The sequence below is a fragment of the Fulvia fulva genome, chromosome 1, assembly GCF_020509005.1.
Source record: "Fulvia fulva chromosome 1, complete sequence".
NCBI classification, from domain to species: domain Eukaryota; kingdom Fungi; phylum Ascomycota; class Dothideomycetes; order Mycosphaerellales; family Mycosphaerellaceae; genus Fulvia; species Fulvia fulva.
Window position 1 is genome coordinate 6,698,040 of NC_063012.1, and position 24,270 is coordinate 6,722,309.

Consider the following 24,270-nt stretch of genomic DNA (forward strand, 5'->3'; position numbering starts at 1 on the left):
ACCGGGAGTTTCATCGAGCTTCTCCACGCGTCAGTAGTCACAGGAGGGACCAGGAGCGCGGCATGTTGTTTGTCCGACTCGCGGTCGCGAATCAACACAAAGCTCATATGCACAAGGATCCTGTTCTCCGGATCTTACGGCTGGTCGCCCGGCATTCCTTTGATGATGTTGCAGGGTGTGCAACGTGGGAAGAGAAGTCAGCTAACGAAGCAGCACTCGAAGGTTTCGGTCAGGCCAAATGGTCACACTGAGGTCCATGCATGATGAGCTTATGTAGTCTCATCTGGTGGTACTGTAGTGAACTCATGTGGCCGAACGTTGAGCATCTCGCGCTGGCAACGAACATCCCCGGCCAGGTTCTTGTCGATTTGCTCCGTCAGCATGCTGCCATCTCGAAGTCGCTTGAGCTATCGGACATGCTAGTTCATCATGTCGACAGTGCTATTGAGCAGATACCCAGAGTTGATCGACTGGCCTGTGTGTACATAGAGTGTCTGTGGACAGATGCAGGACAAGGCTCATCGATCGATTTCATCTACATCTTCCCTAGAGGCACATACTGTGATGATTCATATGAGAGAGCAGTCAAAGCACGTCTGCTGGCACAACCCAAAGCATGCCCTCTGATCGAGTGGGATGGTAGCCTGGGAAATGTCGACGACTGGACTGATGATGAACAGGAAAGGGTTTACGCCAGTGAAGAGAAGAGATGATGGACATAGATCATTCTTGTTGACTGGCACTACGTCGAAGTCGTGCCACCGCGGACAGCTTGTTTGGCTTGGACAAAGATTGTCTATCGCTGCTCCTGGGGCATGTGGCTAGGAGCCCAACGGCGAGTTCGATAGTACTCACGGGACCCTGCGCATGTGCGTGTCCAAATTCGCCGCCCAGTACTTGGTTCCAGACGCCCTATCCCGAATCTATACCGCAAGGGAGTGCCTGAGGTACGTCTACAGCTATGCTTGCGTTGCCTGAGGATACTTCAAATGAATTTATCCACGTAAGCGCCACAACAAACCACTTTCTACGCTGATCCAATACCATCATCTTTTCCGTGTGCGTCATGTTGTGTGCGCAGGATACACCAGCTCAGCTGCGAGCTAGAGTTGTGCGATCTCTGGAACCTATCCCGCGATCCAGAAATACTGATGCAGTAAATCCAGGCCGAGCATTGACGGTGAGTATGCTGGCAATATGGTGGGATGATGACAATCTCCCGGGCAACGCCTGTCGCTTGCGTGGGTATCTCAGGGCTTTGAGTGTAGTCATGTAGACACAGGCGGGCTCCATTGGGCCGTTGTCTCTGCTCAGTGCTAGGCAAGTAGCACTTGCGGAGTCGTGGTTCCAATTGGCTCAGTAGTCATGGAGTGGTGCCGTGCAGGGCGCTGGAGACCAGAATCGCATACCCTTCCAAGGCTAGCAGCTTCGCACCAATCGCTCGTTCAGCTCAGGCGTTGCAGATATCCTTGTTGGATGAGGCGCTCAACATCGCCTTGCCGTACGTAGAATTGACTGTTCTTGGTCAGGTTGATTGATCCGTACTCGGTTTGGATCTCGCCAGCATCTTTCAGCACTCTCACGTCGATGAAGATGTCCTTAGGTGGCTCCAAGCTCCCAGTCAGATCGATGTCGGTCCATTGGCCCTTGTACGCTGCAAGCAGATCGCTGTACTGATGAACATACTGCTCCTCCTCAGCACTTAGACTGCTCGTCGCCGCGTTTGATCTTCCAGCGGCGGATGCTCCTACCGACGCTTGCTGCAAGTTCGAGATGTCGTGGCCTTCCCAACACATTTCCTCGAGTTTGTCGGTGCGAGTTTTGTGATATGCCAAGAGGCAACGCTTGTTTCGGCGTATAGACAGCTGGTTCACCAGAAGGGCGCATGCCATTGCTGGATCGTCGGCCGGGTTGAAAGAAGACTTGATCTGGGTGCCATCGCTTCCCTGGGTGCCGCCAGAATTCACGTTGTATGGAGCTAGTAGATTGGTCGCGTCGCGGTCGAGATCGCGGACCTCTTTTGTGACCGTCCGGACCGTTGTAGTGGCGTATGGAGGAAGCTGCGGCAGGCTCTGGATGCGCTTCGCGTCTACGACGAGCTTGTTGGCTTGCTCGCCATACATTGTGTCGATGCAGTCGGACTGAGAGGAAAGACCACCTGCATACAGTAGACGACCGCGTGAGTTACGCGTCTGCGGCTCGGTTTCCGCTTCGGCTGCGCGATCTCCCCAAAGCGACTTCACTGTTGTCGTTCGAACTTGCACTTCTTCTTTCACGACAACTTTGGTCAGACATTGCTTCGCGTTACTCCCAGTGATCACGAGATGAGAGCTGATCCAGGAAGTGAGCGGTCGAGATACTGGCATCCTGCATGATACAAAACACTCAACCAGCGACCTCACCATCATCGATGCACTAGGAACATGAGGGAGGAAGAGCGTCTGCTACGCAAGCAGCAGATGTATGACGACCTCGACACACTTCAAGCCGATGACGACGCTCCAGATACAGGGCGCAAGACATCGAACTCGAAGTGGAAAGTCTCGAAGAATGAGAAGCCCATCGCAGTGGAGCGACCGACTGCAGCGCGGACATTCGCACGGTCACTGTCTGATAGCACGGTAAGCGCAAAGGCGCAGAACAAAGTCATTCCTGACGTGCTGCTTCCACCATCATCGACAGATCCACTGAGACGTACACAAAATCAGCTGGCTAGTCTACCCACGCTCAGAAAGACCGTCTCTGACTTCCCCAAAGCGTCGGCTGCATCCAAACTCAACGGTAAGCGCAAACGCGACAGTTTCATTTTGCAGGTACCCGAGGAACAGCGAGTCTTCAGGAACTTGCACATATTCTTTTTTCCGAATAACGATGTACATCCTGCACGCCGCATGAGGATTGCGAAAGCCGTGGAGCATGGCGCTGTCTGGGAAAAGGACTGGTCTGCAAGAGTCAGTCATGTCGTCTTGGATAATACAATGGACCTGAATCATCTTCATACTTTCCTCGGCTTGGAACAACTACCTGATCGTGTGATCGTGGTCACCGAGCAATACGCCGCGGAGTGTCTGTGCTTCAAGACCTTGCTGGATCCCTTGCAGGCTCGCTTTGCCGTCAAAGGCCACTTGCCGGCAGGGCTGAAGAAAGCGGATTCTACAGACTCCGACGCGTCTCTACAGCTCAAGCCGGCTGGCAAAGACGTTCAGGTCCGTCAGGTGAAGACGCCATCTATGGAGAGGCCAGTGGAAGCTGTGCCAGCAACCATAGTTTCTACAGCGGAAGATGCAGAAGACGATGCAGAAGACGATGCAGAAGAGTCAGACCGAGTGCCAAACACTTCCGGGGTGCCCGTCGACAATGACCTCGACGACGCCATCAAGAAGGCGAGAGAGCTGCAGCATGTGCCACTCGATGACGAAGAAGGAGAAGATGCCAGTGGCAGACCAGCCACTTCCGAAGGCATGGTATCAGGCGACGAGGAGCCCAAGACCGGACTGAAGCTCCTTCCGAAGAAGAAGTCCAAGTATCACCGAGTACAGGACAAGTTCCAATGCATGCAGAAGCATACGGGTGACAGATCTGAAACGGAAAATTCTGCTGTTATCAATATTCTCCAGCAAATGGCGGTCTACTACGGCCAGATGGGCGACGAATGGCGCATCAGAGCTTATCGAAATGCCATATCGAGCTTGCGCAATCACCCAGTGAAAGTCACGACTAGAGAACAGGCTCTGGCTTTGCCGAACATCGGTGAACGCTTGGCCACCAAGATCGAGGAGATTGCTTTCACAAATCGTCTGAGAAGACTGGACAACGCCAAGGCGGAACCGAACGATCAAGTGTTGCAGACATTCATGGGTGTATACGGAGCCGGGTTGGTGCAAGCCAGCCGATGGGTCAGCGAAGGTTACACGACTCTCGACGGACTGCTGCAGAAAGCCAAGCTCACGCAAAATCAGCGCATCGGCATCGAGCACTACACAGACTTTAACTCGCGTATTCCTCGAGAAGAAGTCGCAGAGCATGGTGCCGTGGTACGGAAAGCACTCCAGGAGATTGACCCTGCATTTGAGGTCATCATAGGTGGTTCATACCGCCGGTAAGTACAGCCCCGACCAGAACTCCTTACATCTGAGACATAGCGATACAAGTTCTGACCCTCGCTTTAAGTGGCTCGAAGGACTCTGGAGATATCGACTGCATCATCACCCGGCCGAATACCAATGCTGACCACTTGCGAAACGTGGTTCTCGGGCAAGTGGTGCCGCAACTTACTGCAAGCGGCTTCCTCGTTGCTAGTCTTGCAATCACGTCTCGGGACGATGGGAGCAAATGGCATGGCGCTTCGTGCCTGCATGGCTCAGTTGTATGGAGACGGCTCGATCTGCTGTTAGTGCCGGCCGATGAGCTTGGTGCAGCACTGATTTACTTCACTGGTAAGTTATTGAACCAACACCCCAATCTTGTCGAGTACGACTAATAGTGACCTTCCATCTGCAGGGAACGACATATTCAATCGCAGCCTACGCTTATTGGCAAGCACGAAAGGGATGCGGCTGAACCAACGTGGACTTTACCGCGACGTCATAAGAGGACCGAAGCGTGTAAAGCTCACGGAGGGTACGCTTGTGGAAGGGAAAGACGAGAAGAAGATCTTCGAGGCACTTGGAGTCACTTGGCGCCCACCTAGTCACAGGATTTGTTAGGTGGGACTACAGATACGGCTGAGTATCAGTCAGACTGGATAGCGGACTAACGGCTGGGTATCAGATTAGACTAGTACTCGTATACTTGCCCCGTGAGAACTTCAGATCCTTGTGTGACCCGTTTTTGGTTTCATCTTCACATGCAAGTTTTCAGTCACGTGCTTTGCTTTGTCACCACCGACCTTCACTTCTTCGAAGTTCTCGAAGGCTCAGCTTCACAACACCTGCGCCAACAACCACAACTCACCGCCACAACCTTTCCAGTCCACCTCAGTATCACCAATACAATCCTCTCACCCACAATCATGTCACGCGAACAATACACCCCACCATCCCTCTCGCAAGGCGGCAACAACAACGCCGGCGGCTCAACAGGCGGCGGCTTCGCAATCTCCGGCAACAGCTTCGAGGACACCGGCAAACCAGTCCAGTACCTCTGCGGCGACTGCGATACCAAAGTCGCGCTGAAGAAGGGAGATCCCATCAGATGCAAGGAGTGCGGATACCGTGTGCTGTACAAGGAGAGGACGAACAGGTGAGACAAAGCACAAAGGAGCGGTTCGTGGAATGGGAACTGACAGAGGTTGGTAGGATGATCCAGTTCGAGGCAAGATGAAAATGAACGAGGCTATCGAGCGAGGGAAATACTCGTCACGGAAAATGTAGACTCGGCGCGAGGGCACCCGCCAGTTTGCACCAAATGACTGACACCAGCGGCAAGAGGGTGAATCACGAGCATGGGCATTGAGATATTAGCGCGGCGTTGAGACGGTTTCATGAAAACAGCACAAGGCGCATTCGAAGTTGGGCGTTCACATTTTGACCCGGCCACAGATCTTCTGCGACGTCCAACTGCTAGCTACGTTTTGCGCTGCGACAGCAGCAGCAAAGGTGCTCAGAACCTGCTGCTTTATGCCCAAGAGCTTGTCCAGAGCTCGTTTTCGGGCAGCAGCAGGATTTAGTAGTGGTTCTGCCCTGCAAACTTGCTCCTTCCCAGACACACGATTCTCGTTCGTCTTCCATCATTAACACATCAGTATCGAATTGCGCCGCCCATGCAAAGCTTCGAATGCCTGTCGCAAGCTTGCCTGTTATGCCATGTAGTGTCTCTTCTCAAGTTGCCCAATTTACAGCACATCTAGGTTCCACGGAAAGCATCGAAGCGCTTGTAAGTGTAGCCAATGAAGGGCAAGCTCAGTGTCGAGTCGTCCTGTCCAATCTGGGCCTCAGTCTGAGCACGAAGCTGGGCTGAGTTGTCGACCTGAGGAATTTCGTCGATCGGGAAGTATTGAGTGTCAATGTTGCTCTGCAGCTTCGGCTCGAATGGTGCGCGGATCTTGCGGAGACCATCCCAGTTGACACCATGGAAGAAAGGGTGCTGCTTGAGCTCAGCAGCGCCGTGGGATCGACCTAAGCGATTTTGAGAGTCGCAGATGAGACTGTAGGTCATGTTAGCCAGAAGAAGTATGAGCTGCAGAAAGTGCTTACCTTCGGATGAAGTGCTCTGCCTCTGGTCCGAGCTGTTGATCTGGAGGGAAGTTGAGATGGCGTGGCCAGTCCACGATTTTGCGGTAGGTGTCGTGTGGCTCCTCGGCGCAGAATGGAGGCCAGCCGACCAAGCACTCGAACATGATGGTACCCACGCTCCACCAATCGCATCCGAAGTCGTAGCCCTTGCCGCTGAAGATCTCAGGAGCGATGTAATCTGGTGTGCCGACGGTTGAGTAGGCGAGCTGACGTCTCGACTTGCGCCAGGTGTTGATCTGATTGCGGTTGGAGACGGTGAGCTGGATTTGGTCGATCGACACACTGTTGCGGTTTTGGGAAGCAGACTTGGACTTGCTTGTGGACATGAGCTGCTGGTAGTAAGATGCTTGATGCTCCTTGGAGAAGCCAGTGGAGAGACCGAAGTCGGTAAGCTTGATGTGTCCGCCACGATCTAGGAGGATGTTGTCTGGCTTAATGTCACTAAAGGACCGTTAGCGCATACTATTTGCGTAGGATGACATATACTCACCGATGGATGAAGCCAAGCTTGTGCACTGCTTCGATGGCTAATGTGATCTCTGCCATATAGAAGCGCGTGATGTCCTCCGAGAAGATCTCGTACTTGATGAGCATTGTCATGAGATCACCACCGGGCAGAAACTCCATCAGCATGTACAAGAAGGTTGTATCCTGGAAGGATGTGTGCAGCTTGACCAGCCAAGGGCTGTCTGCGTTGGCGAGGATGTCACGCTCGGCGCGAACGTGGGCGAGCTGATCCTTCTTGTGCTGCGGAAGTGTCAGTGGCGTGCTTCATGTCAAGTGGTACTGCAACTTACCATCTCTTGCTTGATCAACGACTTCAAAGCGTAGACCTTTCCATCGTGCTTCCTCTGCACCAGACGCACTTCACCGAATGCACCCTTTCCGATGATCTTGACGGTGGAGTAGTTTCCTGGCTTCTCGTGTGTCCTCAAGAACCGCAGGAAATTGGCCTCTGCCTTGCGCGTGCTGTTCTTTTTTTGCTCCTTGCGATTGGCCGAAAGATTCTCGTCGGCGAGGATGGCATCAAGCTCCTTTGCTCTGCAACATGTCAGCTGTGTCATGCCAAAACTCCATTCCTCATCCTACCTCTCATTTCGAGCACGTGCTCTCTCGACATTCTCCTTGAAGAACTCCTGGGTGAGCATCTTCTGTACCTTGACACGCTCGGTGATCGCGGTCGAGTACTTCTCGGGATTCTTTGGAGGCGGCTCATCGTCGTAGATGCTGAGCGGTGGTGGCATGGCCGGCATTGGGGCGTTCAAGTAGTTGCCGTAGCTCTGCGGGGTGGCTCCTGCAGTGCGCGGACGTGCATTCGCGGGTGAAGGCTGTCTGCCGTATGGGCTCGCCGAACGTGGTGAGTTTCCTCCAAGGTTCTGGTGCTGGAACTGATGTGCGAGGCCATTGGTCACATCGTTGTAGCCGCCCGCCGGCGAGCGATAGCCGGCATTGGGAGTGGATGTGCCGCTGGTGTACTGCTGTTGGTATGCATTTGGGTTGTTGTAGAAATAGCCCTGGCTGTTGATGCCACTGGTCGCCTGCTGGGTGCCCCAGACCTCTTGTTGTCCGGCGGCATTGGGGAATGGCTGCGGGAAGGTGGACGGAGTGGTAGGGAAGGCACGACCTTGCTCGGCGGCGAAATTGGGCGGGTTGTTGAAGCCGAAGTTGAGCTGGAGGCGATTGGGGTTGCGGCTGTCAGGCTGCGCCTGCGCCTGCTGTTGGTGTTGGTGTTGCTGCGACTGCTGCTGCTGTTGTTGGTGCTGCTGGTACGCCATCTTGAGCGGTGCACTACAGACTGGTCAGACCGGGTCGGAGGTGAAAGGAGGTTGGTGGTGGTTGTTCTTCGTACCTTTGCGGTTGCAGAGCTGTTCGAGTCGGGCGGAGTGTCGTTTCGCTTCAAGGAGGTGCGAGCGTGGACCTGGGCCGTGTTTGAGCCGTAAGGGGGTCTGTCTGTTGGAAGCTCGAGGCGGTGGACTGGACCAAGCGAATGATAAGTTTAGTCGAGCTTGCGCTTGGTACGAATGTGTTGCCTCAGACGTTCGAATACATTCGCAAGACCGGGGTGCGAGAGAGCAGGAACGAGCGAAGAGCTTCACTACTTGACAGGCGTGAGGAGTGTGAGTGCTCCTCCAAGAGGACAGCATGCAATCGGGGTCGAGAATGTGAAACCGCGATGATCCCTGTCCAGGGAAACAAACCCCCGCATCACTTCCGCGCCTGCAAGGGCCGTTCCTTCCCTCCTCCTCTGTCCCATGACTCCCAGCCCATCCCTCACCCTCACCCGGGACGCGCTCATGCACGTGAAGCTTATCTCGCAAGCACGTGTGACGAAGGCATGTGCTGCTCGTGCACGCAATGGCGATTCTTGTGCTACCGTGGTGCTATACCTGCTACATCGACATCTGTGCCTCGCGCGAGGCGGCCCACGCAAGATCACTGGCTTCACCGCAACTTCGTGCCTCAGGAGAACCCCAACGGAGCATCATCGGGATTAATCGTCGAGACTGAGCATCATGCCTCATCGACATCGCGCTGGCGATGCTCTCTTTAGCCTGATGGGCGCACGAAGGCCGGCCCATCTCCTGCTCACCACCCTTCTGCGATGCTCGGTGAAACGAGTCTGCGAAGTCCCATGAACACCTTCGACCAGGTGAACACAGCCAGTACATCTCGCTGATACCTGCAACCGGAGGTCTGCCTCCAAGGCGATACAACACTGGCGCGGTGTCCATGGCTACTGGCACCTGAAGCAACGCCGCCAAGGCGTTGCATTCTGGCCGTTTCTCACTATTTGCACTGGTTTATGCAGCCCCGGAAATCTAGAGCAGGAATTGGTGTATGGATGTCCTCGCATCGCCTTTTCCTGAGTCGTCAGAGCTCATCAGTAGGCTCATCTAAGGGGTTTACACCGTAATCGACCGCTTTTGGCCTAAATACATGCTGGAGCCTACCGCGGGCTAATCACCGGACAGACTCAGCGAATACGTATGAACTGGACACCGTGGCAGCAACTTGAGACTTCTCCCTGTGCTGCGATGTAAGGCAACATCGTTGAACGCCATACGAGAATTCTCGAGGTCGTGCCCAAGAACGCTCTGTCTTCAGAGCGCTATCGAGAAGCGTACACAGGAGAGCGTGGTCTCCACAAACTGTTATCTGCTGTCTAACCTCTGTTCAAGTTGCTGGAGCACCTGGCCCTGTTCGCTATGTTGACGTTTCATCTCCAGAAGAAGGTCTTTCACTTCAATCCTGTTGGAGCCTACAACATCTGACAGCGCAGATCCCAATCGTTCCTCGATCGAGCTTACGGTACCGGGCCTCGCTGACGCCTTTCCACGGCAGGCACAGGAGCAACTTGACGAGGTTGACGAAGACTGTCGTTGTGGATTGGGCTCCATTTCCCGGGCTCTCCTCCCCACGTACGGATGACAGTTTCGGATATGCTGCTGCAAATGGTCCTTGCGCTTGAACCCCTTGGGCTGGTCCTCTCCTCGACACAACATGCACTCGTATGACCTAGGCTGCTTGTGGGTCCGCATGTGCCTCGTATAGAGATCCCTCCGGCAATAGGATCGGCCGCACGAAGCGTCGGTGCATACGTATGTCCGGTGGTTCTCTCCCCTGGCATGTTGTTCCAGCTTAGACGCCGTCTCAAAGGAGCTATAACATATTACGCAGGAGAACTGGCGCTGCACCGAAGGGGGAATACAGTCCGGGAGTATTGATGGGCCAGGCGATAGACTATCTCCTGTGGAAGAGGTGACAGATGGAGAGTATCCCTCCGAAGGCATTCCGGGTACATTGTCCAATCCATGGTGACCTCGATAGCTGTCAGCACGGCCATGCTGCGATCACAGTTCTTGCTGGGCTCTTTACCGGAATAGGGTTTCAAAACTTGCAGATCATCAGCGCAGGGCGACCAAATGTCCGAAGTCCAGACCGAGTTTATATCAAGGTCAAAATGACCCCGTGGCGAACCCCACGAGAGGCTCGGCTCAAAGATGTTATCCGTAACCACATCGTGCAAGATGTAGTTCTGTGCACATACTGGCATAGTAGGTGAGGAAATCGAAAGAATGACATGGGATGCAAGTGCTGCAGCAGGGCGGCTGAGCCATATATGTCTAGAGTCGCGCAGAAGGCATCACAGGGGGCGAGACATCTTCCGGAATCTGATAGCTACATCGCAACGGATGATACAATCAACCTTCCACGACAACCGGTGGAACTTGCTTGGAAGAAATTCCCATGCAGTAAGAGCAATGTGGTACCTGTCGCAAGATGCCTTGCTGCAGTCCAAGCTTACATCCACCAATCAGAGTCATTCACTCGACTTCATGGCAGCAGCCTCCACATCATCAAGGCAAAGGTGTCTTTTGCCCTCAAGTAGACCTCGACAAAGTGGTCACACTACTATGCTGAATCTCCAGCTCTTATATAGCTCCTGGTGCTCAAGATCGCCCTCATTCTTCCGGAGTGTTTACGCTGCGTAGTCGCTGCACGCAGGGACGAGCTCAGGAAACAACGAGCACACTGCCACATCTTTGGACCCCATGACAACTCATGGCCCCCTGGACTATCTGCATTTGGCTGGCCGCAAGCATACGAACATCGGAAGTGTCGGGAGGGCATGATGGCATGTGCTTCCATCAATCAGCAAGGTAGTAGCACGCTGGTATCCAATGGTAATCACTCCTCCATTGTCAGCAGCTCCCTCGCAGCCCGTTCAACAGCTTGAAGTCCATCTTGCAAGCCACAGCGGCAAACGCGACCTTCCAGTTGGCTGAGGACTCGATCACCTGGCCGCCTGGAACGCAGCCAAGGAGAGGCCGCACCTGCACGAGATCGGAAGACGATCATTGAGAGTGGCATGACTACCCGACGACTCGCTTTCAAGAATCTCCCAGCTTTCACGTGCGATGGTTCTGCGAACCTCAGGCAGCGAAGAAGATACAGGATGACGAGGTTGAAAGGCAATTGCACACGGTCTTTTCGGCCCAAACCGCCTGGCGTGACCGAAGGATCAACAACCCATTGATAGGTGATTCGCAGAGCTCGCCCTGGAAGGTGCCTGTTCTACGCGAGCTCGCACATAGCCAGAATTGTAAGACACGCTGAAATGGCTAGAACAGGCTAAGAGGTCATCCTCCTGATGAGTGCACCGCCAAAAGCACCATGCTTATGAATTTGCGGTACCTCCAGGTGCCGTTTCGGTCGGATGCTGGTGTAGCTCAGCTTGCACTCTTGCCGCAGAGTCTGGTGTCAGTCCGGCATTCGGCCACTCGACACGGACTAGATCCCTACAGGTGAAGGTCACGCCAATTTGCTGGAAGTCAGTCTGTACGTTGCGCAGGAGCAGCTCCCTTGACATCGAACTTCTCTCCCACCTTCAAAATCTGTTCGACAACGGCTCAGAGACCCAGAGGTGAATGGACACCGCCCCTTCCGTCGCCCTTTGGCCCCCTCTCGAGCTCGAGAGTTCGCCAGGGTCGAGGGTGTGATCTTTCGTCTGCCGTCGCGTTGCCGATTGTAACGCGCAGCAAGTTTCCGACACTGCTGACCAGACCGCCCCTTTTTGGAAGTCCTAGCTCAGGCGTCGGGTTTAATTCTCCTCTCCTTCAGCATATACCGACAATACATGACAACGCAGCTCCATATTCTCGAGCCAAAGTCGTAGTTGTCCAGAACCACCTCTACAACCCTCCTCATCTACATCCACGGCAAGGTACTGCTCCATCGCAAGCCGTTTCGTTGATGATGAGCCACTCACGCATCAGGAACCGGAGCCGCAGTGCCTGTGACAACGACTACCGTACGCCAATATCGTAGGCAATTTGAACGCATGCTGACTTTGGTTTAGAAGTGGATTTGGCAGCTGTCGCCAACCATTCGGCGCGGGAGCATCGTTGCAATGATCGGTCGCTCGGTAGGTCATCATCCCGCAACTTTTTGCATGTGCTGATGACTCTATAGTCAGTAACGCAACCCAGCGCTCGCGCACATCGCAGTTTATGACGGTCCAGCCGAATCGCACCGCTGAGTGCCCGACCATGGGATCTCGTCAGACCAATGACGAAACGGCGGGATCGATGGACGATGACTTCGATCAAATCTACCGCGACCCGGAACATATGACTTCTTGGATCGGCGACTTCCCAACTGGTGATCAGTACGGCGTGCTCGATGATCAGTACACTCGCCAGCAAGCTAGCCGTCAGGCGGTAAGCTATCATCGTAACGGTGCGCACCTCGGCCGCTCTGCAGATGTCAGCTATACCAACTGTCCTCTCCAGCTCGAGACGCTGAATGGATACAGCCAGGACGTGACGTCCGACAGCCGTATCAACGAAGTACCAGAGACGCCGACCGTCAGCACAATTTATCCTCGAAACGTGATTCCTTTCCCGACCAATGGTGGTCACAGGAGCCAGTCCAGCATGAGAAAGCATGCTATAGCCAGATACATGCATGACGCCGAGGACTACGCTCCTTCACATTTCATCTCGAATGGCGGTCGTCCTCGCGACTCCTACTGACTCGCTTCGCTGGTTCGTTCTGGATCATGGGCTTTGGTATTGGCGTTATTCGTGATTTGGCTGCGAGGTTCTAGTGTTATCACATCGAGAGGAGAAAGATGGCGCACATTTCGCAGTAACGGCAGGCTATCTTCACGAGGAATGTCAGACTTCTTATAATCTACGGCGACCCACCTGCAGCACCGTGTTGCCGTGCCGCAGCGGATCTCAGCTCTAAGCCTCAGCGCCTCTGCTCACCGGCAGCTTGCTTGATCACACAAAACATTTGAGGTCGCCTTCTCAGCCCCCATCGATGCTTCCACCTCCGGCCAGCACAGCCTTCATCGCCTCGAAAGCCGTTTCCCATGTCATGGCAGATTGATCGTGAAGTCGCGCTGTTTCGGAGTTACATTCTTTCCCAGCCATCTTTCAGCTGAAGCTTCGCTTAGTATCTCCATGCAGCGCAAGCGCATTGCGCGGTGTAACGCCAATGCAACTCCAAGTGCAGAGGAAGCTGTTCTTCATGACCACACGACGGACGTTGGTATTACCGTGAGAGAAGCACCGCGGAGCAACATGGCTCAGATGATACGTTGTGGCAGATGTTTCCTAATTCCTCGCTGTCTCAACCGCCTGCCCAAAGGCCGACTTGATCGCAGCAACGTCATTCATTGCATTTACCATGTTGAAGCCCTGTTCGGCATACTTCTTTGCCGATTCCCCTCCTGCGGTGTAGAGCGCGGTGTACTTGCCAGCATCCTTTGTCGCTTGGTGTACAGTCTTCATGGCTTCTTCAAGCTCACGCGAATACTGACCGATCGACTCGGCCGAGTGTCCTATGCTGTTGCCAAGATCAACAGGACCGAGGAATAGAACATCGATCCCATCAACAGCCGCGATCTCCTTGATCTGCTCCAGGGCCGAAGCGGTCTCGATCTGCACGATGACAACAATACCATCATTCGCTTGGCGGTAGTAATCCATCAACGAGAGCTCCTTCCCGTTGACAGTCTGCTCGGCGAACTTCTCCATCGCGAATGGACTGCCCAATCCCCGATTACCTGTTCAATGATCAGACCAAGAGAAGGGCATGGCAGCCTTGAGTCATACCTTGCGGCGGAAATTTGCTAAAACGGACAACGTTCTTCGCGTCTTGGGCAGTCTGCAGCAGCGGTACGATGATACCATGCGCTCCAGCATCCAATGCTCTCTTGATCATCCAATGCTGACCATCTGCCACTCTCACCACAGGGCTGACTCCACAGGCCGCAATTGCTGCTACCGATTCGTGCATCGCGTCGTCTGAGATGTTGCCATGCTCGCAGTCGACGCAGATCCAGTCTAGGTTGGGAGTCCTTGCTATGGTTCTGCTCAGATTGGCACCAGGAAGCATCTATACCGCCAGTCAGAACCATGTACATATCGCCAGATTGCGATTGCGTGCCTGCCATCCTCCGAAGCTTGTCTTGCCACTCTTCAGTGCCTTCTGGAGTCGGTTTGCAGCTTGCATCTTGTTGAGCTCACCGCTGTTGTGTAAGCTGTTTGGGCGTTGGCTAGTATTGCATTGTAGAGATATTACTTCCCCAGTGCATGCAATCAAGTCTCGCTCGGTGAGGTATTTCACCTCGACAGCCTCCGCCGTTACTTGTCCGTACAGTCGCCATTCAGAGCTCGGCATTTCGGGTTGAGCACCCCGCTTCAGCATTGTTCCTGCATCTGCGGTGCGTGTATGGTCACCCACTCAGGACCTCTCAACTTCATCCATGACCTTCTCAAGCTCGCCTGCAGCAAAGCGATGCTTCAGCTTGCGAGCAGCAGCAGTCGTTTCGCCGTTGCTCGAGGCGAGCATAGCAGTTCGATCAACGTGGACCTGCAGATCGTCATTGTCAGCAGAGATCGTAACTCTGCCAGAGCCTCCTCACCACCGGAATCTCGAGCTCATACAGAGACATCCACTGCTTGTTCTCGGGAGCCAAGATATCGACCTCTTTGTACTCGAAATGCCTGCGGTCCCACACCTTGCTCATCACCCCCTTCACGCTGTCGCACAGTGAGCAACGATCGTGGGTGAATAGTGTCAATCGCAGCGAGTGCTGCATCAGACGCAACGTCGAATGCATATTGAAGACGATGTGTCTTCTCATCGTGCTCTGCGTGTCGACGCGCAGAGGAACATTGAAGCTCGGCCACACAGTCCACGCACATGTCCACAAAGCTACGTCAGGTTCTGTGGTATTCTAGATGCATCTTCGTTTGAAGAGCTTCCTCCCGTCTGCTCTGTCCCATCGCGGCACCACAACGACGGCCACTCACCACAACTGCAATCATGGCGCAGAAGTGCGTACACAAAGGCTGCGGCAAGTCCTTCTCTGACCCGGAGGAGCCTTGCGTGTACCATCCTGGGTTCGTTCTACAACCTTAATGACCTCTAGTGTCCGCCTGTGCTAACATTTACTTGCAGCCCACCCGAATTCCACGAAGGCCAAAAGGGTAGGTCTGCCTCACTGTACAATGCTCCTCTCTTACGCATGATACTGATTCGCTTGCAGGCTGGAAATGCTGTAAGCCACGAGTGCTCACATTCGATGAGTTCATGACCATTCCGCCATGCACGACCGGCAAACACAGCATCGTCGACGACAGTCCCAAGGAAGAGCCGAAGCCTGGGTTGAGCGAGGAAGAGGTTGAGGCGAAGATCAAGGCACAGCAAGAGAAGAAGGACTCCTTACCACCGCCAGTCGCTCGAGGTCCTGTAGCCACTGCAGCACCGCGTCCTACGGCAAGCCCAGCACCCCCAGAGGAAGAAGAAGATGATCCTGAGGCTGTGGTGCCAGACGGAGCCAGCTGTAAGCGTCGAGGATGTGGTGCATCGTTCAAATCAGGGCAGGACAGAGACGAGGAACAATGCGTACACCACCCAGGACAAGCGCTCTTCCACGAAGGCAGCAAAGGCTGGACATGCTGTAAGCGCCGAGTGTTGGAGTTTGACGAGTTTATGAAGATTCAGGGCTGCAAGACAAAGTCTCGACATTTGTTCGTGGGCAAGCAGAAGGACCCAGACGAGGAGGAGAAGCTGAGCGAGGTCCGAAACGACTTCTATCAGACGGCCACCACGGTCATCGCGTCGCTGTACCTGAAGAAGATTGACAAGGATCGATCGAAGGTTGAGTTCTCAGCGGATGGCGCGAAAGTGGAATTGGACTTACACACCGGCGACAACAAGCGATACCAGACCTCAATGTCACTCTTCGCTGCCATCAAACCGGACGAGAGCAAGTTCAAGATCATGGGCACCAAGCTGGAGCTTACTCTCGCAAAGGCAGGCGGCTCAGGCTGGCCTGTTTTGAGAGCAGATGATCCTCACACTGGAGAGATCATTCAGGCAGGTCGTGCAGGAAGAGCATAAGTAGCGACCTTGACAATGATAGATGAGGCGTGAAGCATCAGCGAGGCGTTGGCTGAGGGACTGAGAAGATGACCGCATCGTAGCTTGGTTACTCCACAGCCAGCGCAGAAGATGAGACGTTTGCATGATGTGAAGCCATGATCAATGGCTGTCAGCTAATGCAGTGCCCTTCTCTATTGTACCAAAGCCACGCCATGCGGCCAGAGAGTACTTTAGATTGCCAACCGCACCACGGAAAACACCACGATCCTCGTGCAACGATTTCGACATGATGTGATGACGCCGAACAGGCCATGACAGGGATGCTCTGCATAGAGTTTGTCAGCAACCACACCCTAGCTCCACTAGCCTGCTTCTTTGGAATCACGCAAGATCTTGTACCTGGGACGTATATCAGCTCTGCGCAGCACACTTGAACTAACCATAGCTTTCTGCTCACACCATGGCAGAAGTCATGAACAAGATGTTATCGTATTGGGCGTTCATGCCATCTTCTGGACAAATACAAGTCCCGACTCAAGCTCCACCTACAAAGAAGCAAAACCCAAAGCCGACATCAACGCCGAAAGCCCCGGTCACGACAGAGAAGCACTGATCCGGACGACTGTACAACAATGCGATTACACGGGGTTCAAATGAGGTTTCTGCAATGCCACTCTCACCGGCCTTTGCCAAGGCTCTGTTGGAACCACAGTCACGGCCAGGCTCACTGCTATGCACGCATAGCGCACGCCTTTGATCCGCTGTCTATTTAATCTGGTATTTGGGCTGATGACAAGACCTCAATGTATCAAACAGCCTGCCAACGATTTGTACCAGAATTGGCCGCCGCTTTTGACGTTCACTCTGGCTTCGCGGACCCAGTGGCTTCTGGCCATCACAGCACTGGACAATGAGCGTTATCTCGTGCCATTACAATGTTCCCCTCCATCTAGTGGCATACAAGGCTCGAGGAGCTATTCTCTGCTTTAAAATTACAAGAAGAGCTACCCGGCCGCAGGGAACCTCGCTACGTCTGGTCTCACAAGGCGGCAAGGGCACAAGTCTTCACAACGCCAACAAAATCACTGAAGTGTCAGGCTCCGTATACTACGCCAGACAACCCTTCCACGAGACGCAAGAGCGAGCTTGAAGAGAGGTGTCGCGGCGTAGCCGAAAAGTGAAGGGAAAGACGTTACAGAATATCGACAAAGCTAGCATGAAGCTTGTGTTAAGGCTGTTTCTGTCCCGCAGATCGCTCTGATAGCTCAGATACAACATGAGTTGCGCAGTTCCGTTGCGCTACCCACGCAGATTGAACTTCGCGCGTTCATCCTGTGATCCACTTGCAAACTGTGCCAGGTCATAGAGCCTCTGGGCGTTCTTCAACAGCAGCCGACGATGGTGTCCCTATTCCTGTCACGTAGAAGGGTCAGAAGTCACCTGTGGGGGCTGTCAAGTAACTGTGACGCCTCGCCTCATGCACACGACAAGGTCGGATCTGAGATGCAGTCTGGCAGCAGCTTTCGCCTTTGCCGGCATCAACTTCCTTCTTCACGCCCTCACCATCATCCCCGCCATCACAACACCTCAATCGTAAGGCCACACGCTGGAATCTCTGATCCCGCACCACGAAAGTCGGTTCCGATTGTGCAGTCGAATAACACGCAGGATCTTGGCTACAGGATCGGTGAACGTGACCCCATCAGAAGTTGGTGGCGGTACATCTGGCTTTCGGGGACGTTGGAACGCCGCCACAACCCTGGAAGCACCATCTGTCACGATGGAATCAATGCATCCGGGCTTGATGGGGAGATTCCAAAAGTGCTGTACGGTCTCCATTGATGGCGCTGCATGTGATCCTCGGGCAGCACAATTTGGTGGTAGGCGGTCCGGTCTTGGCGCCTCGAACGAAGAACGCCTTGGGATCGCAGTAGGCTTCGTAATCCCATCATGGTCACCGAACACAACCTACACATAGCACCAAGATCACCGTCCGCATGGCTGATTTGGTCCAACGGCAAGATCCTTACTTTCCTGGGCAACTCCCGGCGGTGTGAGGGATGCGGGTTCGAGTCCCGCGCACTTCTGGTGGAAATCAGCTCATCATTGATGGAATCTCTGGAGATTTGTTCGAAGCATAGAATCCGAAAGACTCATGTGGTTCCCACCAAAACTGTTACCATACTCGTCCTCGATTTACTGCCAGCCAAATTTGGTGAAAGGTGGTCAGCCTTGGCATCAGATTCCAACATGCCCTGGAATCACCACATATTGCTGGAACCATGTTCAAATCTCTGGATTCTCTCAAGTGTGGCTCGCCGCGTAGATTCCAAAAGACCTGTGTGGTTTCCATTAGGTGTGCGGCGGCGGTTGTGTGATACATCTAACGCCTGTAAAAATCGAGCCTCTGCAAAACATGCGTCCAAGTTGTCGTACGGATGTTGGTGGAAAGCACATACTACGTTGTGGAACCTCATCTTCATGACAATATTCAGAGACGCCAAAACTGTCATATCGGTTCCACACGCATGGACCTCACTGTTGCCTCCCGATGACCTGCCCGCAAAAGTTGGTGACATACGATCTTCAGCCACTTTCCGGGGCTGCACGATCTCTGGCACATTATACAGCTGGAAACTCATTCAATTGAGTTCATGCACATGTTTCGAGGAATTGGAGAGGTTTCCAGCTGTTTAAATCTCGCTGTCGTGTCTCGACCATTTGTCACCCAACCCCTACCCGGGAGTATCGAGGTCTGTCATACTCGCTCTTCTCGTGGAATGGCCGAGCCGCATCTGGAATCATGATTTCAGGGGTACTGGAAGAGATTCCAATACGACGGGACAGGTTTCCAGCAGTAGACACCTCACTGTCATGACTCGGATCCGGCTTCACCAAATTCCTGCGAAACGACATCGAGCGTCGTCAAAGTCGCTCTTTCCACGGAAAGGAGAAATTAGCCCCGGAATCTCAGCTTCATGAGTGTGAGAAGAGATTCCATAAGGCTCGTCGAAGTTCCTATGAACATGGGCCTCATTATCAACGTCGACGTTTCGGCTACCAAGATCTCCCTACCGAAACATCGCGCAGTGGGACGCGTATTTCCTAGCTGGAAACGGGCCCTATGGTCTGGATCATCGTCTTCCAGGATGGCTTAAGGGATTCCACAATGCACAGAGATACCTCCAGGGACTGCAAGATAACTACCATTCACTGACCATATGTCACCAAAACTCTGTGGGAGATGATCCCACAAGGTCTCGGAGGATGTCACAGTCGCTTTTTGGCTGTCAACCACGCATCAGTTTCGGAACGTCATCTTTATAGGCACGTGAATCAGTTCCGGAAGGACCAAATAGGTCTCCACCACTGTCGAGCTCGCTGTCGTGTTGGACGATCTCGCGCCAAATCTGAAAGGAGCATAATCTTCAAATTTTCCGCCCGGCAGAAAGCTCGCTCCCTTACAGAAGAGGGGTTGTCGCATACGGAATCTCTTCGTCGCAGATGATCTACTCCATTCCGAAAGGCCTGAGAGGATGCCGCCAAGACTCGCCTCGCTGCCCGTGTCCGATAAGTTCTCACCAGATTTGTATGGCACAGGGTCTAGCCAAGACAGCACATGTTACAGGTACGCTTTTCCTGCTAAACTTCCGGGGCTGTCGGAATGTCTTGAAGTACGTATAAAGAACAGATTCTAAGCTTGCTGTTGAATCTCCACCAAAACACAGCTCGCTGTCGGCGCCGGATGCTTCTTCACCAAATTTGTATACAACGCCATCTGGTGACACCTACCGCACGGCCGGATCCTCGCTGTACTAGTGGAAACATCGTACTACTGCTGGAATCTATGCTCTTTGAGTGTATCGAGAGCTTCCGAATGTCTTGTATGGTTTCCACCAATATGCACGTCGCTCTCCACGCTCGATATTATACCCGCCAATTGGTATAGGCGGTCATCGGGCGCAACATCAAGCAGGTGGAACGCGTCCTATATCTGTGGAAATTTCACGGCATTACTGGAATCTATGCTCTACAGGTACTTCGATAGCTTCCAGAAGTCTTATTTGGTTTCCAGCAGTATGCACCTCACTGTTGCCGCCCGATGCTTCTTCTGCCAATTTGTATGGGTTGCCATCCGGCTCAACCTTCAGCAGGTGGAACACGACTTGTGTCTGTGGAAACCTCACAGTTTTCATGGAATCTATGCTCTATGCGTACTGCAATAGATTCCGAGGGCCTCGTAAGGTTTCCATGCCCAAATTGCTCGCTGTCGCCATCCGACGCTTCATTACCTAACTCGGGTGGGCATCCGTCTGGAAAAGATTGCTTAGGCTGTGTTTACGGAAACCATATAGTGCTCTTGGAATCTACGCTTTCCAAGTGTCTCGATAGATTCCAGAAGGCTTGTGTGGTTTCTATCCACGCTGGTCTCACCATTGCCCTCTGACTGCGGGCCACCAAAATCGTGCGCAAGTCCATCCAGCTAGAGATGAATACAATCAAACTGATGCGCCGTAAACGGACTCGATGTGACACGTCCGGAATCTATGCTTGACGACCTCTACTGGAGGTTCCAAAAGCCTCGCGGCGGTCATAGCGTCAGACATCTTGTTGGAGCCAGATGGACGTGCTCACGCAAACTTGATGATGGCTCGTCTGATCGTTCTGAGTATGCTACTTCAGTGCATTGGGCATGGGAACTGTGACCCCAAGCTAGTGCAAATATCCAATTGATGCTGAGCGTTCGAAGAAGGTTCCATTGACGTCCACCTCACTGCCACGACCACTCGGCGTGCCTTCGAAACCTGAGTTTGACTGCTCTGAGTCTGGTCCCCAGTGATTCTCCGCAAGCAGGTACACTCGGTTGAGATCTCATTCGTAGATCCCAACGACATGTATACTACTATCGCCATGCACCTCACTATGGAGGTCTCTAATCCATCTTTTGCACAGGTCGTTCATGATCGCAGCTCTACATCGGTCGCATTTCGAATATATATCCCGGATATGAGAACAGCACGCCGTGAAGCATCAGTCTAGGAGCTATATACATGTCCTCTCCACGTCTGCCACCAGCTTGAACCATGACTGCCACGCCTTCGACCAACGCGCAAATTCGAAACGCGTTCGCTGCCTTCACCAACACTGAACTCTAGCTTGTATCAACGCGGGGTCGATAGAAACCCATGTGGATGCTCGCAAAGGACTGCCTGGTATGATCATTCACTTCACGTCTCCTCACTTTGCTTTGCCTGCCATTGGCACTTGAACCTTGTAATGATGATAATGCTCGAGACTCCCCTCGTTCAGCGTATGACAGTCTCCGCCCCTCCGACAGCATGTAGTCTGTCGATAAGTACGATGCCGCAGATATTGTCGTCGTGATGAACTTACACGCTCCAACGTATAACCCACAATGCCTCTCTACAACTCTCTACCAGATAGCATCCTTACCGATGGCGTCGACGTGATCATTGCTGGAGGTAGACAGTCCGTAGATTGTGTGCGGGATCAGATGCTGACATCATTCAGGCGGTACAGCAGGATGCGTGGTTGCCTCCCGCCTCGCAGAGGCTGATCCGAACCTTTCGATCCTCGTTATCGAGCAAGGTATCAACAACTTCAAGTGCGCACTTATCAAGACGCTGGTCTTCACGGACTGACCTGTTCCTAGCCTCCCACAATGCATCTATCCAGCTCTGTTCCCGAAGAACTTGCTCGTTGACAACGAAACGGCTACAGCTCTGTTTTGGAAAGGCAACAAGTCTGCCTTGCTTGGTGATCGCGAGCCAATCGTGCCGTCTGGCGGGGTTCTAGGGGGTGGGAGCAGCATAAACTGGATGGTATATACGAGAGCACAGCGCAGTGACTTTGACAGCTGGAACACGCCAGGATGGAGTGCGAACGAAGGTTGGCAATATCCGCCAGAGCGCCGACCATGCTGACGTAATATGTACTTCGAGACATACCATGGCAAAGGCGATCGCGAGCATCACGGCGACTCTGGTCCTGTGAACGTCTCATCCGGCACTTTCCGAGCTAGGCATGCTGAGGACGAGTTCATCGATGCAGCTGCCAAGCTTGGTTATCGCGAGCTCAAAGACTTGCAGAATCTCGATGCGAACAACGGCACTGAACGCTGGCTGCGCTACGTCGGGCCCGATGGCAAGAGACAAGATGCTGCTCATCGCTTTCTTCATCCAAAGCTGCAGAGTGGAGGATATCTCAACCTTCACGTTCTGGTCGAGACTCAAGTCGTGCGGGTCATCTTCGATGAAAACAAGCGAGCTGTAGGCATTGAGTACCAGCCGAACCCAAGGTATAGATCCGACGGCAAGCCACAGGTGGTCAAAGCTTCAAGAATGGTCGTCCTCTCCGCTGGTGCGAATGGAACACCACTCATCCTCGAGCGATCTGGCGTAGGTGATCCTGAGATTCTCAAACGTGCTGGCGTCCCCCTTGTGGAGCCTGTTACCAATGTCGGCAAAGAGTATCAAGATCACCACCTCAGTCTCTGGGCATATCGGACAGACCTTGGCCACCGAGACACCATCAACGGATTCTCTGATGGTCGCTTTGATGTTGCAGATGCAATCCGCAAAAACGATGAGCTTCTAGGTTGGAATTCCATGGATGCCTCTGGCAAGTTCCGACCAACGGAGCGTGAAGTTGCCAACCTCGGTCCTGCCTTTCAGAAAGCATGGGAACGAGACTTCAAACACGCCCCAGATCGTCCTCTCATGATAATCGCCATGTACCTCTCCTACTTCGGTGACCATACTACTCTTCCAGACTCGGCCGAGTACGTGTCGATGGCATGCTGGACAGCCTACCCTTACTCGCGCGGCCATATTCACATCACAGGTCGCAGCCTCGATGATCCCATCGACTTCGATACGGGATATCTCAACGACGAGAAGGAAGGGTATGTCGACGTTAAGAAGCATATATGGTCGTACAAGCTGCAGCGCGAGATGTTCTGAAGGACGAAGATCTATCGCGGCGAGCTTGCTTCTTCTCATCCCAAGTTCCCGGCTGGGTCGAAGGCTGCGGTAGTTGAGAGGGCATTAGGACCGGTCCCGGATGATGCGCCGTTCATACAGTATTCGAAGGAAGATGATGCGGCGATCGAGCAGAAGGTGAGGGAGACTGTGTCCACCACGTGGCATAGTCTAGGTACATGCAAGGTTGGAAACCCTCGTTTCCTAGAAAGACAATGGGTGCTGACTTGACTGTAGATGTCTCCTCGTGAAAAGGGTGGTGTTGTCGACAGGACCCTAAGCGTGTACGGCGTTAAAGGCCTCAAGCTTGCTGACTTGAGCATTCCACCGGAGAATGTTGGTGCGAACACTAACAACACTGCTCTTATGATAGGCGAGAAAGCGGCCGACTTGTTTATCAAGGAGCTCGGCATCAAAGCCAGGATATAATCAAATGAATGCATGCGGAAGGATGATCTGAATCCGTTTGCGGTGGGTTGTCTTGAGCCTCGGTCAGCTCCTTAACTTGGTCATTCACGCATGAGTATGTAGTATCGACCATTCGATGTGACGTTGCCAAAGAAAACTGCCATGCTCTGAGCGTTGCCCGATGGCCGGACTTCGTTCGTTTAACCATTGTTAAGCGTAGCGACTGACGAGCGCTAGCCACACTGTAGCGACGTGTGAGCTTGCGAACACTCGAGCGTAGGTAGTGGCGTCAGCGAGGAGGGAGTGGAGCTCTATCACCAGCCTTCAACTAGCCTTAGCGCCGCCTCTTATTGGTCCGTTTTCAAAAGGTACCCTAACTAAGCAATCAAGTTTTGGTGTTACGTGCTAGCCGCGCTGTGGCTGTTGGCGAACTCGCAGTTAATACTACGTATTAATATCGTTCGCAGCCGGAGTAGCAGGTTACGGACAATCGAACGTATAGCGTGCATCGCACGCCTTCGCGACAAGCTAGCAGATGCTAGATAGAGCTCCACACCGCTGCGCTTATTCTTGGAGGTTCACAACCGCCAACAGCACATTTTAAGATATCGCTCCAATCGACATGGCGGCTCAATGTGCCAGAGAGGACTCTCTACTGAGACATTCGCTAGATTGGTAACACGTGAGAATGAGCGAAGGCTTACTTGTTGCATGCAAGCGTATGT

At 53.3% G+C, this 24,270-nt stretch overlaps 11 protein-coding genes across 11 annotated transcripts; 6 read left to right on the forward strand and 5 right to left on the reverse strand.

The window, feature by feature from the left end:
* Positions 1–305: 305 nt before the first annotated feature.
* CLAFUR5_01273 (uncharacterized protein) lies at positions 306–713 on the forward strand (the record flags this gene model as incomplete). The annotated part of the gene is made up of 1 exon (XM_047900421.1): positions 306–713. One exon carries the CDS (start codon positions 306–308, stop codon positions 711–713), a length of 408 nt encoding a protein of 135 aa, XP_047755833.1.
* A 732-nt stretch (positions 714–1,445) lies between these two features.
* On the reverse strand, positions 1,446–2,123 carry CLAFUR5_01274 (DNA replication complex GINS protein PSF1; the record flags this gene model as incomplete). Its single annotated transcript, XM_047900422.1, has 1 exon — positions 1,446–2,123. One exon carries the CDS (start codon positions 2,121–2,123, stop codon positions 1,446–1,448), a length of 678 nt encoding a protein of 225 aa, XP_047755838.1.
* Positions 2,124–2,423: 300 nt separating this feature from the next.
* Positions 2,424–4,706, forward strand: CLAFUR5_01275 (DNA polymerase lambda; the record flags this gene model as incomplete). The annotated part of the gene is made up of 3 exons (XM_047900423.1): positions 2,424–4,099; positions 4,171–4,436; positions 4,501–4,706. The coding sequence occupies 3 exons, from the start codon at positions 2,424–2,426 to the stop codon at positions 4,704–4,706; spliced, it is 2,148 nt and encodes a 715-aa protein (XP_047755839.1).
* A 305-nt stretch (positions 4,707–5,011) lies between these two features.
* On the forward strand, positions 5,012–5,322 carry CLAFUR5_01276 (DNA-directed RNA polymerases II, IV and V subunit 12; the record flags this gene model as incomplete). Its single annotated transcript, XM_047900424.1, has 2 exons — positions 5,012–5,241; positions 5,298–5,322. 2 exons carry the CDS (start codon positions 5,012–5,014, stop codon positions 5,320–5,322), a joined length of 255 nt encoding a protein of 84 aa, XP_047755836.1.
* A 522-nt stretch (positions 5,323–5,844) lies between these two features.
* On the reverse strand, positions 5,845–8,008 carry CLAFUR5_01277 (Serine/threonine-protein kinase cot-1; the record flags this gene model as incomplete). The annotated part of the gene is made up of 5 exons (XM_047900425.1): positions 5,845–6,145; positions 6,195–6,674; positions 6,724–6,980; positions 7,031–7,274; positions 7,323–8,008. 5 exons carry the CDS (start codon positions 8,006–8,008, stop codon positions 5,845–5,847), a joined length of 1,968 nt encoding a protein of 655 aa, XP_047755837.1.
* Positions 8,009–8,032: 24 nt separating this feature from the next.
* On the reverse strand, positions 8,033–8,529 carry CLAFUR5_01278 (uncharacterized protein; the record flags this gene model as incomplete). Its single annotated transcript, XM_047900426.1, has 2 exons — positions 8,033–8,207; positions 8,432–8,529. 2 exons carry the CDS (start codon positions 8,527–8,529, stop codon positions 8,033–8,035), a joined length of 273 nt encoding a protein of 90 aa, XP_047755830.1.
* Positions 8,530–11,987: 3,458 nt separating this feature from the next.
* On the forward strand, positions 11,988–12,769 carry CLAFUR5_01279 (uncharacterized protein; the record flags this gene model as incomplete). The annotated part of the gene is made up of 3 exons (XM_047900427.1): positions 11,988–12,045; positions 12,094–12,159; positions 12,207–12,769. The coding sequence occupies 3 exons, from the start codon at positions 11,988–11,990 to the stop codon at positions 12,767–12,769; spliced, it is 687 nt and encodes a 228-aa protein (XP_047755831.1).
* A 588-nt stretch (positions 12,770–13,357) lies between these two features.
* CLAFUR5_01280 (4-hydroxy-2-oxo-heptane-1,7-dioate aldolase) lies at positions 13,358–14,258 on the reverse strand (the record flags this gene model as incomplete). The annotated part of the gene is made up of 3 exons (XM_047900428.1): positions 13,358–13,809; positions 13,859–14,141; positions 14,193–14,258. The coding sequence occupies 3 exons, from the start codon at positions 14,256–14,258 to the stop codon at positions 13,358–13,360; spliced, it is 801 nt and encodes a 266-aa protein (XP_047756528.1).
* A 231-nt stretch (positions 14,259–14,489) lies between these two features.
* On the reverse strand, positions 14,490–14,892 carry CLAFUR5_01281 (Glutaredoxin-like protein C5orf63; the record flags this gene model as incomplete). The annotated part of the gene is made up of 2 exons (XM_047900429.1): positions 14,490–14,618; positions 14,671–14,892. The coding sequence occupies 2 exons, from the start codon at positions 14,890–14,892 to the stop codon at positions 14,490–14,492; spliced, it is 351 nt and encodes a 116-aa protein (XP_047756527.1).
* Positions 14,893–15,074: 182 nt separating this feature from the next.
* CLAFUR5_01282 (Cysteine and histidine-rich domain-containing protein) lies at positions 15,075–16,154 on the forward strand (the record flags this gene model as incomplete). The annotated part of the gene is made up of 3 exons (XM_047900430.1): positions 15,075–15,151; positions 15,210–15,238; positions 15,298–16,154. 3 exons carry the CDS (start codon positions 15,075–15,077, stop codon positions 16,152–16,154), a joined length of 963 nt encoding a protein of 320 aa, XP_047756526.1.
* Positions 16,155–21,552: 5,398 nt separating this feature from the next.
* CLAFUR5_01283 (Alcohol oxidase) lies at positions 21,553–23,566 on the forward strand (the record flags this gene model as incomplete). Its single annotated transcript, XM_047900431.1, has 6 exons — positions 21,553–21,619; positions 21,669–21,762; positions 21,811–22,067; positions 22,116–23,091; positions 23,122–23,323; positions 23,375–23,566. The coding sequence occupies 6 exons, from the start codon at positions 21,553–21,555 to the stop codon at positions 23,564–23,566; spliced, it is 1,788 nt and encodes a 595-aa protein (XP_047756525.1).
* Positions 23,567–24,270: the final 704 nt, after the last annotated feature.